Source organism: Clytia hemisphaerica, unplaced genomic scaffold (genome assembly GCF_902728285.1).
Source record: "Clytia hemisphaerica strain Z4C2 unplaced genomic scaffold, Clytia hemisphaerica genome assembly, whole genome shotgun sequence".
Classification (NCBI taxonomy): domain Eukaryota; kingdom Metazoa; phylum Cnidaria; class Hydrozoa; order Leptothecata; family Clytiidae; genus Clytia; species Clytia hemisphaerica.
In genome coordinates, this window is record NW_027103562.1 from 2,748,153 (window position 1) to 2,765,024 (window position 16,872).

Genomic DNA, 16,872 nt, shown 5'->3' on the forward strand with positions numbered 1-16,872 from the left:
ATGAAACATCACATACAACTCAGGCAGCGATAGCCCCTGATCCACAAAAATCATAATATCAAAATAATATTCATAAAATCTGCAAAATTTTAAAAGTCAGTGATCAAAACAATACAGTATATCAACAAGTATCAGTTGGATGAGAGCATTGTTTGCTATGATAAAGATAGATAGAAAGGAATCGAACGCCTTATACGTTTTTAAGCTAGATGAATCAAAACTATCATTGGTATAAATTGCTGTTAAAATCGTTGACTATTAAAATTAGTACTATATTGATTTTCAGAAAAGAAATATAATATAGTTTGATAAGGAAAGGTTGTTACATTGTGTAATACAGACAAATAGAATTCACCAAGCATATCGGATTTCAAAGTTGAATTTTATTTGATATAAAAGATCAATTTGCCTTAGAAGGTTATCATATCAAAATAAATGAAAGTTAGAAAGATGTGCAACTATCACAAATTTCAAAATTATGCAGGTTTTTTATATCAAAGAGTTGAGCTTATTCTTATAGAGATTGGAATAAAAAAGATATTTATACGCCGAGGAAAGTGATTCATAGTTACCAAAAACTTTAGTATGATCAAGTCGAGTAGTTATTTTGTAAAGAGAAATAGTTAGTTTTTCTATGCAGCCTGTAGTCTCATCACTATTTTATTAACAACTACAGTTTAGTAAGCCTTTTTCTGAAATATTTAAGCTTGTATATAATTGATTCTTATACTTCACATAAGATCTAATTTTTCTCATGAGGGTTTGATACAAAAAACAAGTTAGGTTAACGTTTAAAATTGAGTTTTTTACAGTGCATCAGAGATCTTATTTTGATAAAAAGAGAGTGCCATAATTTTCTTTAATCAATTATACATCCATTAAAAACAAAAGAAAGAGGATTTATAATGAAAGGTGTTTTGACTTGGAGAGTTCTTGCTGAGAAAAATTGATATATCTTTTTATACAAATAATTCCCATACGAAAATAGGTAATCAGAAATAGTTGGTGATCAAAACAGTGAGAAGATAGTAGCCTGCCTACTTTTTCCGATTAAACAAACATCGGATTATACATTTTATTCATTAGGGTATTATATGCTTTTCTTGGGCAACATATGATAGAATTAGATAAATATTACTACTACTATTTAATTTTCTGTTTTATTCCTATGAAACATCTATGAAACATCTTTTTTGGTTTCATCAGTAGCAGATAGAATCGATAGCTCGATTTATTATTTTGGAAGCGAAATGAAGCTAGAATAGAGACACTAGTTTTTATGTTATGACTTCTTTTCAGTGAAATGAATTACCCTATAAACCTTTGACACTGTGGTCAAAATATAAGGATGTAGTAATCGACTTTGTTTAATCATTTCTCTTTCGTAACATCTTTTAAGAGGTCTAGTCTGCTATAGCTTCAAAAATATTTAATCTAGTAGATAAAAATATTTTACAGGGTTGGAAATGAATAATTTTTTTGCCCACGAATAAGAGTAAAATTGAGAGAAGACAAAAGAAAGAGACAAGGACATTTTTTTAGTTATTCTTCTAAAACATTCTATTTGGAAAATTATTCATAATTTCACCTAAAGGGAGTTTTTATTTTGCATAGTTGTAACTGTAAAGCTTCTGTGTTTCATAATCCTTAGTTTCTTTGCTTCCTTAGAATTTTAGTTTAAGGTTGAAAATCAAACAAAGGAAACATCCATTAAATCGTTAAAAATGACATCGACTTCTAACAAAGACAAAATGAATGAGAAAGCACAAAAGTTACTTTCAGACATTGAAATTTATGAACTTGAAGATGAAGAACGAAAATCACAACAGAAACAACAACACCAATTAGTTCCAAGAAGAAAACAAAAGAAAGCATCTGTTTTCTTCACCCTACCAACAAAATGTTGTTACATTTTCTTGGCAGCCAGTAATGCATGTATAGAACCATTTCTGAATGTGTTCTTGGTATCAACAGGACTTACTATCGGACAGTCTGCCCTTATATCCGGGATTCGTATACTAGCATCTCTCATCTGTCGCCCTTGTTGGTATTCATTGTGTACACAAAAAATCAGACGGAAAAATACAATATTTTGGTGCATGTGCATCATTGCTGCAGGGTTGACATTCCCAATGCCATGGATAGCTGATGAATCTAAAAACGTCACACTTCAAGAATGTGTACCAATGAAGAAATTTCGTCCCGCAAATAACATGATTCAAACCAACCCCTGTAGTAATGGCACTTCTCATAACGTATTGTTTTTTGTTATGTTATCAGTGAACATAGCCAGTAGTGTTTTCACAAGTGCATTACCGCTGCAGCTGGATGTTGCAGCCAATGATGTTTTCACATCAACCAAATATGATATTAACTTGCATTCACAACAGATGTATGATGGTATAGGGCAAAGTATTGGTGCATTAGCAGCTGGATCTGTAGCGCAACAGTACAAGGAAAATTACAGGGGTGTATTCTCTGTATATTTGCCTATGGTTGGAACACTTGCTGTTGCAAGTGTTTTTCTTTTCTACCAAGTCAGATCAGTGCCCTTTGTCAGACAAAAACATATTAGTTGTACACAATCAGCACAAGGATTAGGTATCATGCTCAAGAATATGAATATTATTATTATGATGATTACTATTGTGGTAGTTGGGGTAGCAGATGGTATAAACAGATATTTCTTGTTGTTATACATGCAAAATATTGAAGCTACAAAAATACAAATGGGTTTGTCGCTGGCCGTATCTGGTTTGACCAGTTTTCTAATGATGAAATTTCAGCGAAACAATTTAGAGATCAGTCGCGATAATACATCAGCATTAACATGTTTGTGTACTTTTTGTTATGCTTTAACCCTATTCTTTATGTCAGCTATCACAAACCCATGGCTAGTTTTACCGGTGCAATTACTCTATGGTATTGGTCACGGAATATTTTGGTCTGCTGTCCAAGACTACTTTCAAAAACAAACAAAAAACAAAATTTTGACATCCTTGAATCAATTCATTCAAATTCTCAAAGAAAATGTTGGTTTCATCATTGCGAACATCATTGGTGGAGTATTATACTCAAATGATAAGAGTTCCTTTCTATTTCAAGTTACATCTTTTTTCTATTTTGGTTTTACTATCATGCTAGTCCTTTTGAGTTTGGTATGCTATGTTTATAGAAAATGTACAAAACAAAGGAAAGGACGAATAAACAATAATAAAGACAAAAGAATCCAAGATGGACCCAAACTGATGGTAACTGATTTAGAATAGAAAGAATGCATCGATGGAAAGTGTTCTTGACAATAACATTCGATTTATTACACATCAATATAAACCTTTTATATGGCAATGTTAATTTTAGAAGAGACATTACAAACATTGTTGCAAGGGATTTCCTTTAATTTGCCTTTGAAGACAAATTGGCTCTAGCAAATTCTGTATTCTGTATTTGACAAATTCTAAGCCTTTTCAGTACATTACTTATTGAAATTAAAATGTTTATGCCCAGTTTAAAGAATTATTTAAATGGGAAGATCATATTATTTCAATGTGTATCTTGGGCCAGTGAGATATGCCATTTGCCAGGCCTTTAATAAAATATTAACTAATAATTGTGTGCAGTATGAAATTTCTTGTTTGTTTTAAGATTTTGGATGTTGGAAATTTTCGAAGGAAATTTAGAAAAAAATTTAAAACTCCAAACAATAACATGTAATGAACCCTTAATTGCATAAACCATTGCTATCTTGGGTTTTAATCGCCGTTTTTGCAGATTTTCATCAGGCTTTTTCCTTATATTTCGTTGTTTTTTCACACAAAAACATCATTAATAGCAATGTCCGCGATCAAGCATGGTTCAATTTTCGATATAACTGATTTTTGAAGCCGGAACTTTCTAAAAATCGCCGGAACAGCCGATTTTCGCCAGAAAAACGGTATTTCTTGAATTTCTCGAGCTGTACTTTATATTTTTTTATGAAAGTTTGCACACTGATGTAAAATGACAATACCTAAAAAGTGACGGAGCCCGATTTTCGAAAAACATTTTTTTCCGGCCGAAAATGCCAGAAGTATGCCATAAAAACTGTTTTTTGGCATTTTCCCGAGATTTTATCATTAGTTTTTTCTTAACCCTTTAAGTGCTGCGCGGACCTGACTGCTTTAATTCCCTAACCTACCCCCCCCCCTTGGCCGCCGCCCACCACGCCCTTCCTAAATCGGGCGGCGCCGAAGGCGCCCAAAAGAAAGAAGAGACTCTAAGCTATCCAACGAGCTATATACGAGCTTCTAATTCCTTCTAGATCAGGAGATATAAGCCCTTAAAGTTTGAACTAGCGATTTTTTAAAAAAAACTTAGAAAAAAGGACCCTGGCACTCAAAGGGTTAAAGATGCGTATTATATTAATATTTCCCAAAACATGGCCAAGTCCGATTTTTGAGAAAAAATTTTTTCCGGCTGAAAATGCCGGAAATTGCCGTTTTTCTGGATTTTCATTGGGCTTTTTCCTTATAATCGGTTATTTTTTCATCAAAAACATTATTAATAGCAATGCCTACCATCAAGCATGTTTTAATTTTCAATAAAATTGATTTTTGAAGCCAGAACTATTTAAAAATCGCCGGAACAACCTATTTTCGACGGAAAGACAGTATTTCTTGAATTTCTCGAGCTGTACTTTCTATTATTTTATGAAATTTTGCTGATTTTTTTTGCAGAAAGATGCGTATTCGCAATGCTCAAAACATGGCTCAGTTCGATTTTTGAGAAATGTTTTTTTCCGGTTGAAAATGCCGGAAATTGCCGTTTTTTGCAGCTTTTCATTAGATTTTTTTCCTTGTATTTCTATGTTTTTGACACAAAAACATTATTGATAACAATGCTCACCATCAAGCATGATTCAATTGTCAATAAAACTGATTTTTGCGACCAGAACTTTCTATTTATTTTTTCCCTTCAACCTTTCCCTCTCCCCTTATCAACAATCAATGATGAATTTATTGCGTTATGCATTTTCGCTAAACGCTATATTTTCTGACTGATTTTTTTCTCCTCACATTGCTATCTAACTTTCATCATCAGGTAGGTCCATTTAGCATCTAGCTTGTTACATGCTGATTTGGAGAAGAAGACATTTGAATCTACAAAGTAGATAATAAGTAGTAGGTAATCTATATAGTAATAGCCGTAGTCTGTATGTCTGTTTTCTGTTTATGTGTCAATTTCGTTTTCGCAAGCAATTTTTTTGTTCTCGATAAGTTCGTTTTGATTGACAGATCAGATAGAGCTGGGTTTAGACTTTATTCAGGCTTTGTTTTGAAATTTAAGGCCCATCTACATTTAGTAATTTTAATTTCTGACTTGCCTTTTCTCTCTTCTTTTGTTTTAAATGTTTTCGAATGTATTTAATGATCGTTTTTATTAATGACTTTTGAATTCTTTTCAAAACAAAACCAAACAAATTCATTTAATAAAAAGGAACATTTCAAATGTAAATCAAAATATAAAAATCAAAAAGTTGGACAACAACAGCATTCAAAGGGCGATATAAAGCATAAGAAAATATTAGTCCACCTCTTTCTTCATATAAAAAATTTCAAGTCGCTGTTACTGTTAAAAAATGTGTACGTCATTTTACATGTTTAAATTCGAAAAGTTATGACAAGGGTTTAAAAATGCAACTAAGAATTGTCTTACTTTTTTCGATCTGATAAAAACAAAAAGTTGCACTATTCTTTGTGACTTTGCCACTTTTTCTTGAAGAATTTTCATTTCAACTGGATGGCGAAGCAAGAAAAATAACTACCTGCAGAATCGTTTCAAACGACACTGGTACAGTAAACGATGCTCTTTCTGATAACTTTTGACTTAAACAAAAAATTATCAATATCAATCGTAAACAAAGGAATTGCTAGATTCAATCTGTCGTCAAAAATACGGTGCATTTTTTAAGGCTTCACTTTTTCTTGCCTGAGAAAGGTTAGAGATTCTACTCTAGGCCATCGGGCTTTAAACTCAATGGTCAGAAGTCCAAAATTAGTTGAACCCCCCTGGGGGTACTGATTCGCACTACAGGCAAAAATTGAAAAAAATGGCATTTTCTATAATGGGAGATATTGTATCTGTTCTTGGTGATAGATTACCTACAATGTACTATGAATCTCCTATTATAATACAGTCTCGTCTGATTACATTCAATCCTTTTGTTGGTCTCATATTCTTATTTCTTTTAAATCTTAATATTTTTCTATCTGACATGAAAATCAAAACAAACTATCAATATCAATTTCTAAGACTTCAATACTAAATTAACAAAATGAAGATTTCTCTTGCGTATATAATAGAATCGACACAAACCGTCAACTTTCAATGTCAAAAAGTTAATCAAAATGATAATGAAATGTAATGTCTTCTTTATGAATAAGCAATGGTATGTCTTGAAAAACTTACAATGCAACAAAGAAAATTTTAAGGGTTTTGTCTGTGCTCCATTTTAGAGACTCAACTTAATTCATTCAGTCAACAATCATTTGCAATTTGGAATATCTTACAGTCTTAACAATGCAATGACTTCTTTTTTACATACAATAGCTTTAAAAAAAAGTCAGACTTAAAAATTGAAAGCTTCGTGTACTTTTTAGAGCCATGATTCAATCAGAATAAGAAGAAGCTACCCCTGTGACTAGCAATTTTTGCATTTACGCGAGACGCTAGTGTCAGTCAAGTACAAGAAATTCCCTCCATTGTAGTAGTAGTTTTTAACTCAAAATTGAGAAACATTATTGCTTTTAAATTTTTCATATAATGCAATGGCAGTATATTCAAGAAACAGTTCAAGATTAAAGAGAAAACAAGCAATTTTTGTACATAATTGATCAATAGTTTTTCCATAATCAGATTCTTTTAACAATGACAAGCTTTTTTCTTGTACTATTTTTGACAATCAATGTTTGTTTATCTTTATCGACCAGCACTATATGCACTCGTTATAAGCCTTATAGACTAAACACAAATGAAGGAATTACCTGACTGAATGTGGCTAACTGTTCTGTACTGTATGATTCTTCAGGGAACCAAAACGAGCTATAAAGAAAGGGGTGTTCCTAAAAGGTAGGGTACCCCAATTGGGCTACTTATTGGGATTACCCTTTTTGCCCTGTATTTTACAAATTGATTCTTGAGTTCATGATAAAATGATACTAAATGATCATTTACAAAAATCAGATTTAAGATTGCCATAAAAATTGCAATAGTTGTTATCCCAAAGGTACTGAAATTAACTATTTTTTATCATGGTTAGGTGCCATGTTGTCTTCCTTCTTCTCTTACTCGAAAAAATACAGACCAAATACTGACAAATTTTCTGAAAATGTATGTTCTGTTCGGTAAAATTGAGGATATCGCGAAAATATCATTTCCCTTTATTTAATTTATTTTATTTTATTAAAAGTCTCTAAATTTGTTAAAAGCTGTCAGTTTACAATTTGATTATTTGATCTTTCATTTCAAATTTTTGGTTATTTAATTCTGGTCTATACAGGTGTTTGCCCCTCAGAATAATGTACGTGAAATTTACTTTTGCTCTAATTTTTTTTTTTCTGTATATAATATATACTTTTTTAAACTTTTTTTGGTGTTTTTACAAGGTCTTCTATTATAAAATTTCGTCCCAGTAACTTAAATCTCAAAGTTTTAGGTTTTTGGTATTTTTTTCTCAAATTGAACTTTTATACTTTATTTAGGGGGGGCCGCAGAATGTCAGTCTGGAAAATCGCATTATCTGGAGAACAAAAAGTCATCCATTGATGAAATTTTGTGTGAATGTATTTATTTGAATCCTTTTTAATGTGTAAAATTTATGTTGACTAATTTTCAAGGGAACCCCACTTTGCTCCACAAAGTGCCAGTGATTGATAGGGACCTCAAAATGCCACCTTTTGCAGACGATTTTTCAAAAAATCCAAACAATGTAGACCAGTTTAATTAAAAGCCAGCCTCTCCTATTGCCTTGAACTACCTAGAAAAGCCATATTGTAAATGATTAGTTAGACTGTGTGTAAATTTGGACTAGTTTGATTTAAAAGTGAAAATTAGGTTTTATCAAAAAGTAATAAAGTAAGACATTTAGGTAAGTAACGTATGGGAAAAAGGTAAGGGCAAGAAAGGTACTGGCAAGCTATTAATGAAGACCACTTTTCTTATTTTTCAGCCAGATACTAAAGAATTATAAATACAGCTTTAAAACAGAAAAGGAAATCAAGTTTGTAACAGAAGAGAAATATGGATTGTACACCTGGAAAATTTAATTTGCGGTTAAAGCCTGGGACCTCACCCAATGATTTAAAAAGGAAACTAAGCAATCCTGAGAGCAAAGTGGCTGCAAAAATTGCAAGATTGCTCAAACCGAAATTTGGATCTGGCACTGTTTTGGAAGACACACCTTCCCATCTACCACCTGACGAGTCAACCTTTGAATTGACTGATGTAATATGTGGGCCTCTTGAAGTCAATCCTTTAAGAGGAGCATCTAAATTTAATGTTCCTGCATATGAAAAAGTAAAACAGATCTTCGGTATTGTGAAAAACAAAGACAGAGGACAAATGTAAACTTCCAATCATGCAATATTTGATAAAATCAAAAATTGTTCCTTTTTAATATATTTTCCCATTAAAAATGGTTCCTACAATTTTCTAGATAATTTTATTGTAAATTGTGTTTCATAGTAGTTTATTTATAGTTTATTTTACATTTGCATTGAAATCCTTGTTCCTAAATATTCCATATGTTAAAGAAAGAAATGAAACTCCGTTTTCAATTAAGGGGGACTGCAAAATGCCAGTCTTGTGATGTAAGAGTTTCTGCCATCATAGATTTGTCTATGGTATTGGGAACAGCTAATTTATACTTAAAATGTTTCTATTATGTTGGGGCTTATTGAAAATTGCTACTTTGCACACTTATATTCAGATCACAGGATTCAAAGCTAAAAACCAAAAAAGAAGTGACATTTTTCATGTGAATTTTTTTTACTGAACCGGTCCTAATTTTTTTTCACCCATTTCTAAACATATTTTTTCAATTGAAATTGAGGCCTTATAATTTCATACACACGGAAACCACAAAAAAGTTTGGTTAAAATGATTCTCAAAGCCTGTAGCTGCCATTTTCCAAACACTGACATTCTGATGGGCATGCAGTGGCATTCTGAGGGGCAAACACTAAATTAAATGGGTACCCCAATAAGTAGCCAAATAGACCTTTTCACCTTTCCATTGGCCATCTTGAATTGTATGCAAAGATAGAGGAACAAAGAAGTCGTGGTTGGATTTAGCTGGAAAGTATGCAAAACATATGCAAGTTTACCAGAGTTTACACAAAGAATTAAAAGACAACAAAGCATCTTATAAAGAAATATTATAATCATTAGAACAATAAAAGATGGAATTTCTTAATCCAAAAAGAAATATTTATATACAGAACAACAAAAGCCTTTTCGAAATTTGTTCTTAAAGGGGATCTACTGTCAGAAAATTCATGTACCTCATTTTTTTACATAGGAAAGCTCTGATAGAAACAAAAATATTGAAAAAAGAAGGAACTTAAAATCTTTTAAATTCATTAAGTTATTGATACTTGAATTTTCCCTTTCTTTGAGAAAAAGAGGATTTTGTGACGTCATGTTTGCACTTTAGTTTCATAAATCAGTCGTTGAACAGGCACATTTTTAGAAACAGCGTCTTGTAATGGCTTCAAAAAAAGCTTTTGTTGGATAAAAAAGATATCTTTGTAATCGCACTTTAAAGAACAAACTTTTTGATAGGTATTCCAAAGTATCCCATCTACGATCGAAGCCTTAAAAATAGAGGGATAATCCTGTTAATCAACACAGATGTGTGCTAGCTTCTAAAACAAAACGCCAACAATGACGTCACACGTACAAATCTTTAAAGGGATATTATAACACATTGACTGAAGATCTTTTGATGTAACATAGCTCTTTCGAAAGCTCTCGTTATAAATTTTTTTAAACTTTCCAAAAAAGTGTAATGAAGGATTTGACGTTAGATCCCCTTTAAAGACAAAGCATAGTCTGTTTTCATGCCATTAAAAAATTCCACGAAGACAAAGTACACACATCAAATTTTCAAAACACGCAAACTGAAAGCAGTAATTATGACGTCGCACATTCTTTCCCGTGCAAGAAATATCAAAATCCCGGTTTTGATATACACAAGGTCAAGGTTCACGTTAGTAAAAGTTGCTGCAAATCAGGGGGTTCAGATCAATGTTTTAATTTGATCATTTGGCGGTTCTATTCCCAGGAGAATATTTTACTGTCAGCCAAATAAGGATTATTTTGGTACCTTTGCTGGTGATTTTTCAGCTTGAGTTTATGTCTAATATATTATGGTTTTTTGAAGTGCTTGTTCTAACAGTCTAAACTTAAACTCCCATATCAGGATTAGAAACTAGGCTAGTCTTAACTCTTTTATCTTTTCCTTTACAACAATACAATGCTGACAAGTTGACACAACACATGTGTACATGAAAATTGACAAGTAATCCCTGAGAGAAGTTAATATTGAAACAACAAAAAACGAAAGTGGTCTCTTCTACTGATTGCTTCCCAGCGCTCCTTTACAGCTGTTTATCAAATTTCCACCAACAAGGTTGCCAGATTTCAAACGGCCCTTCTTTTGGGCACGCGTGAGAAAAAAATGATTAGCTCGCGTTTTCGCGCGGGCGAATAAAGATGAGGCGACAATCTTGCTTATTAGTTTCCGCCCTATTTTGCGCCCACGATAGAATGGTCCAAACACGGGGGTATTTCAAATGATAAACTATGTTGTTCTGTAAGTGTTTATTTTCTGAAAGATACAAATAGTATATTGAATATTATTAACATATTTATTTGAACATTTTTGAGCGCAAATTTAAATATATGGTTAAGTAAAAACAAATGATAACAGTTCTGTTTATTCCTCAAACCCGCCCTATGGTTAATTTCGGAACAGCTTTAAGAAAGTCATAATGGCAGATAATTTTAAAAGTTTCGGAGGAAATGTGTGTAATTTATCGAAGTTGATGGCTTGTTGATTCTTTAAAGAAAAAAGATAACAGGTATATATAGCTTTTTCTAATCCATAGGTGCCAACTCTCACGCATTGGACGTGAGACTCACGCATTCCAACACTGTCTCACGCAATTTTTCAAAAGTTTTAAGATTTCTCACGCATTTTTGATATCTGAAAGAAATTTCCCCAATTTTCCGATTTTCGGAATAAATTTCCCCGAAATTCCGATTTTTGGAATAAAATTTTCCCCGATATTCCGATTTTCGGAATAAATTTCCCCGATTTTCCGATTTTTGGAAAAAAAATTTGCCCAGTTTTCCGATGTTCGCAATAAATTTCCCCGATTTTCCGATTTTCGGAATAAATTTCCCCGATTTTCCGATTTTTTGGAAAAAATTTTCCGTTTTCCGAAGTCGGAAAATCGGAAAAATCGGGCTAAGATTTTGAATTTTTTATCTCACGCCAAATGAACATCTTAAGTTGGCAGGTCTGCTAATCCTGGAATATAGAGGTTCCACCTACACTGCCAGGGCGAAGGCACAAAAATGGCGGAGAAAATGGCTAGGAAATAATCAATCTGATCAATCTTTATGGTCCCCCGCCGAAAAGTTGTCAAAGTTGTCCAAGTTGCTTCTTATCGATCGAATCTTAGCTTAGCCTAATTGGCTAATTGAATCTTCAAAGGGTTGTTAAAAAAAATTAAAAAAGTGATCGAATACTCACAATTTTTTTGAAATTTTGGTACTTGACATTCGATTGCTAATTGATAAGTGATCGTTCGATTACTTCGATCATTTATAATCGATTTTACTTCGATAATCGAATTTAATCGATTAGTACCGTCTGGTTCAGTTTTTGGTATGGTCGTGGTTTTGCAACACTGGGGCAGGGAGTAAATGGAGAAAACATGGATTGGTATCATTCAGTGATTATAAAATAATCCTTGGAAAAAACACATACTTACTGCTGCTGACTGGCTGACCTCTTAACGCCCGACGATGCCTGCTGTTGCTGTTGCCTGCTTCTGGCTGGCTTCCAAGGCTAAAGGTCTGTTTACACTGGGTGCTAGATTCATTTTGCGTGTTTAGAGTGTACTCGGGGCTTTATTGGAAAGAATCATTTCCAGTCTCATGCGAACTTTACCGGGTCAAATTGGGCATATTTTAAAAGTCAGACCCGGACCTTGGACCCTGACCCCGGACCCTATTTCGGACCCAAGATCGGACCTCAAATCGGACCCTAATTCGGACCCCAAATCGGACCCCGATCTACAAAAGTCGGACCCCGATCTAAAAAAGTCGGACCCCTATCTACAAAAGTCGGACCCCTATCTACAAAAGTCGGACCCCGATCTACAAAAGACCATCGGACCTTGTTGGACGCTTTGCTTGCTGCTTTTTGTTTGGAAAAACTAAAACGGGCACTCTTGTGCTATGGGGTTCTCTATTAGCCTCCGTCTCGGAAGAGGACTGGGCCCGAATTTGCGGACGTTTTCACAGTTTCACTTTCGTTTTCGGCTATACGACAGCGTTTTCAAGCAGAAAGCAGAGGAAATCTGTGAAATTATGGCAGGGAATGCTAACCTATTTTTCCAGTGTTTCTCAAGATTGGAGCAAGATTATTGTTCTAGAAAGTTCATAAAGGCCTAATAGTTTCAGATTAGTATGATTTCATCAGAAAAAACATTTACACCAAAGCTCCTTATTGATATGTGAAGGCTACCAAAAATAGCAATGTCCTCCATCAGAACTACTTTAACATAACACATAAGGGACAAGGACAGTCAAGAAGTCTACTTTGTTGAAAATTTGCACAAATTAGTTAGAGAAAATGGTACTATGGAAGCCCATTCTATACTCCTAAATGATAGTTGAAAGATCAGCAGTTGAGAGGGTTGATTAAAATAGAACTCAAAGCACACAATAAAGTATATAATATTTGTCCAGAAAGAACTGGCATGTTGTTTGCTTTGTTTTGGTATTTAAAAATATGTACTTCAGTCCTAAAAAAATACAAATTCGAATATAATGAGGGCAATGAGTCTGGTTAAATGTTACTATATTTACAAGAAAGGATTACTGAAAAAATACTACTGTATGTACTACTGATGAACTAAACTCAAAAACTAAAACTTTACCATAAATTTACATTACGACAATTTAAAAATCTATCTTTAATAGCAACAAAGAAAAAAACATGGCTCAAAGTTTTAAAAACAGACCTAGTCAGAGCTTCAATTCAGTAGGTATAGAGCTTTCAAAATTTGAAAACAGACACTGCATTGGTTACTACAAGACATACTATCCACACAGTTTTTTCGATTCGTGAAAAAAATAAAGTATTTATCAAAAAAAGGTTCTCATTTTTTTTGGTAATCAATTCCAACAAACAACAATCAATATAACAGTTTTTTGAAAACCATCCCACAGTGTAACCATTATCAACCAACTAAACCCACACCGCCAAAATTGTAAAAATAAGTCAATATAATTTCTATCGACAATTTCTCGTAAAATGTTTTTTTTTCAACATTCTGATACCAATCATGGCTGGAGGCATCATGTGTAGAGTGACTGTGTGGCATTTCATTGCTTTTAATGATCCCGATACCAAACATCAACCAAACAAAACTGACGCCAAGCCAAATCTGTCGATTAAAAATTTCCATGAAAATTATAATTGAAACTTATCTCGTAAAATGCTTTTTTAAACATTCTGGAGGTGTTCAAAGTTAGAGGTATCATATTTAGAGCCAAGCAATACATGAAAAGTCATTTGCTATCCCATTTGCCATGAGATATATGAGTCAACAAATCAAACAAAAACCAACAAATCATGTCTCTTCACTTTCATGTCACATCGTGTTTATATGTGGTATCAGAAAGCCAATCCACAAGAGGAGCCATCTTCCTTTATTATGGAGTGTTCCAAAACTATTGGTAGGTTGTTTGGAAGTAAAGAAACCCACACAGTTAGTTTTATTTTGAAGATTTAACTTGAAAACAAACTGCATCTTTCCAGTAGAAACTCATGTTTCAACCTGCTACATAACATTGGTCAGTGGGGTCTGCTACTAACATGTAATAGTTTTATTATAGCCGAGCTTGAGAATCCGTAGGCAGAACTTGTAACATGTATTATGTGTATAATTATGTCAGTCGACTTGGATCATGATACATTACTCACATTTCACTGGATGCATTTTCGCTGTGAAATTATCCGCAAAATTTTCTGACCGCGTTCGGAGACGGAGGCTAATCAAGCCCCCTTTTTTTAATTTTCACTTTCCAGAAGAGGGGTCCGACGGGCGGGGGTCCGACTTTTGTAGATCGGTGTCTGACTTTTGTAGATCAGGGTCCGACTTTTGTAGATAGGGGTCCGACTTTTGTAGATCGGGGTCCGACTTTTGTAGATAGGGGTCCGACTTTTGTAGATAGGGGTCCGATTTGGGGTCCGAATTAGGGTCCGATTTGAGGTCCGATCTTGGGTCCGAAATAGGGTCTGGGGTCAGGGTCCAAGGTCCGAGTCCGACTTTTAAAGTATGCCGTCAAATTGACAGACATCTTCTTCCGTCTATGTTGACAGGCACAGATCGTCTGATAGTCAGATAGTCAGAACTATCACAAATAACAAAACGTTATGATATGATACTATAAGTGTAACCAACCAGAGCCAATGATTTATAAAAGGTATATTTAGAAAGTTAGATAAATTCCAACAGAGGATTATGCCTTTTGTGATTTCACAAATTTGGAAAATACCGTTTACCAGGGCAGGCAGGGTGGCCACACATGCTGGAAAACCTGGAAAAACTGGAAAAAATGGCCTTTTTCAGAAAATTAGCTGGAAAAACTGGAAATAGGTACATTTTCCGAAGAGGAAAGCTGGAAAAACTGGAAAACTTTTTTTATAGTTTAAGTTTTGATAGTTTTTCTTGACTAACCCAATTTTCCAATTTTGAATCAAATCTTTTCATTCAGAAGACTTCATAACAATAGAAACTGAGGAAGGTCGGAATAGCTGATTGACTTTGACGCTCTCTAGATGAGAGGAAAAATCTTCAGTCTATCAGTGATTTCGACCTTCCTATTATTCCTATCTATAAAGAAGGATGTCGAAATTAGAAGTACGGATGTCACATTAGACCAACCCAACTTACGCGGTACTTTAGAATTCTAAGAATTCTAAAAATTTTGGGGGTACTAAATGATTGGGGGTTAAACCTAAACTTTTTTGGGGTGCCTGAACCATGGAGGACCCTGTGACTTAAATCTGTATAATTGATTTGAAACAAATGTCTATTGAAAATCTAGAAGTACCCTTAAAATCTACAAAGTTGCACTTCGGGCTCTCTTAGCCACCATACTTAATTTAATATTGTTCAGTTCACTTTTTTACAACCTCTTAAATGTACTTTCATAATCATAAAAAACCTCATTTTGAGAATTTCACTTATCGCAAAGTGTTATAAAATTCAAAGTTATCGAAATTTTATCAAGAATCTCTTCAAAAAATGAAGTTTCTCGGATCTAGAGATTACACAATTGTATTTTAGGGTCATAAAACGTATACTTTTGTGGTACCTATACAAGTTTTTTTTTTGAAAGGAACCTTAACTTTGCTCTGAGCCTGGAGTTCCTTATTTTTACAGAGAATTTCAGTCTCAAAGTTCCTTATCGAGTTCCTTACTACATAGGAAATTTTGAACTTTTTGCCCCTTGAAAGATCAAAATTTGGTCAAATTAATCCCAATAAGGTACATTATTTTCAAATCCACTTATTCTCAGCCTGAGCAGTTCCTTAACAATTCCTTATTTTTTTAATCATTTTCAGCCTCGAGTTCCTTATAAACGTGTTCCTTATAAAAAAAAACGTGTATTTATTTATGGCATGTATGAAAAAAATCATTTTCTTTTTCATGGTTAGACCCCAGAGAAATCTTGAGGCCCTCAAAGTTCTAATTTAGGTTTTAAGTGTGTATTTTGATTCTAACATAACAGTCTTGAAAATATTTAGGTCCCAATGATCTAATTGCAACATTAGTTACTTTACAGGGAATCACTATTCAAAATTTGAGACAAAAAGGACTATTATATAAGAAGTTATTTTGTAGGAACCATAGACAGCGTACTTTCAACACGAAAAGTTTGCTAAGCCTAAAATCCTACCTAAATTTTCAGATAGAGGGTATCTCTATTTTTTGTAGGTTTTAAAGGGGTATCCAATGGTAATAATCTTGCACTCGCTCATAGCTGGAAAAAAGTACAGATTTTTAGGTGAAGGCTGGAAAAAGGATGTTTTTGATACATTTCATGGAGCTGAAAAAATGTTTTATCTTAACCTTCGAACTGCAACACATTTACATTGAATAAACCCTTTTTTTGTGGAACAAATTTTTAAAAGGGTCAAGGGTCAAAAGCCCTGGGGGCTACCAAAAATGTCATGAGTCTTTGGGACTTAAAACTCAGGGGGACCTAATGTTTGCCTTAATTAATCCCAGACTGACACTTTGCAAAGTGTGTCAGCCTTTTGGTATTACAAAGTGTGTTGTTTTTTATCACAATGACGTTTAGTTGGGGGGGTTTGTACTTTTACGGTGTAACGGGATTGGCCCTTTTTTAATACGGTATTACAGGATTTGACGAAAAAAGAGACAGGAAAACGGTATTTTGAAATCAGACGGTGACGGTGACGGTGATTAGCCTAACGGTATTCCGGTAATTCAAGCTCTAAAAACTGGTGTTCGGTGATGGGAAAAGTTGGACAGTCACATTTCACAATCAAAAACCTTTTACTAAT

The 16,872-nt window shown here is 33.7% G+C and overlaps 1 protein-coding gene across 1 annotated transcript; it reads left to right on the plus strand.

The window, feature by feature from the left end:
- The first annotated feature begins 1,647 nt into the window (after positions 1–1,647).
- On the plus strand, positions 1,648–3,379 carry LOC136800736 (major facilitator superfamily domain-containing protein 6-like). Its single transcript, XM_067057391.1, has one exon. It carries the CDS (start codon positions 1,725–1,727, stop codon positions 3,267–3,269), a length of 1,545 nt encoding a protein of 514 aa, XP_066913492.1. The 5' UTR covers positions 1,648–1,724; the 3' UTR covers positions 3,270–3,379.
- Positions 3,380–16,872: the final 13,493 nt, after the last annotated feature.

Coding starts and splice junctions, on each gene's coding strand:
- LOC136800736 (XM_067057391.1), top strand. CDS start 1,725: ATGACATCGACTTCTAACAAAGACAAAATGAATGAGAAAGCACAAAAG.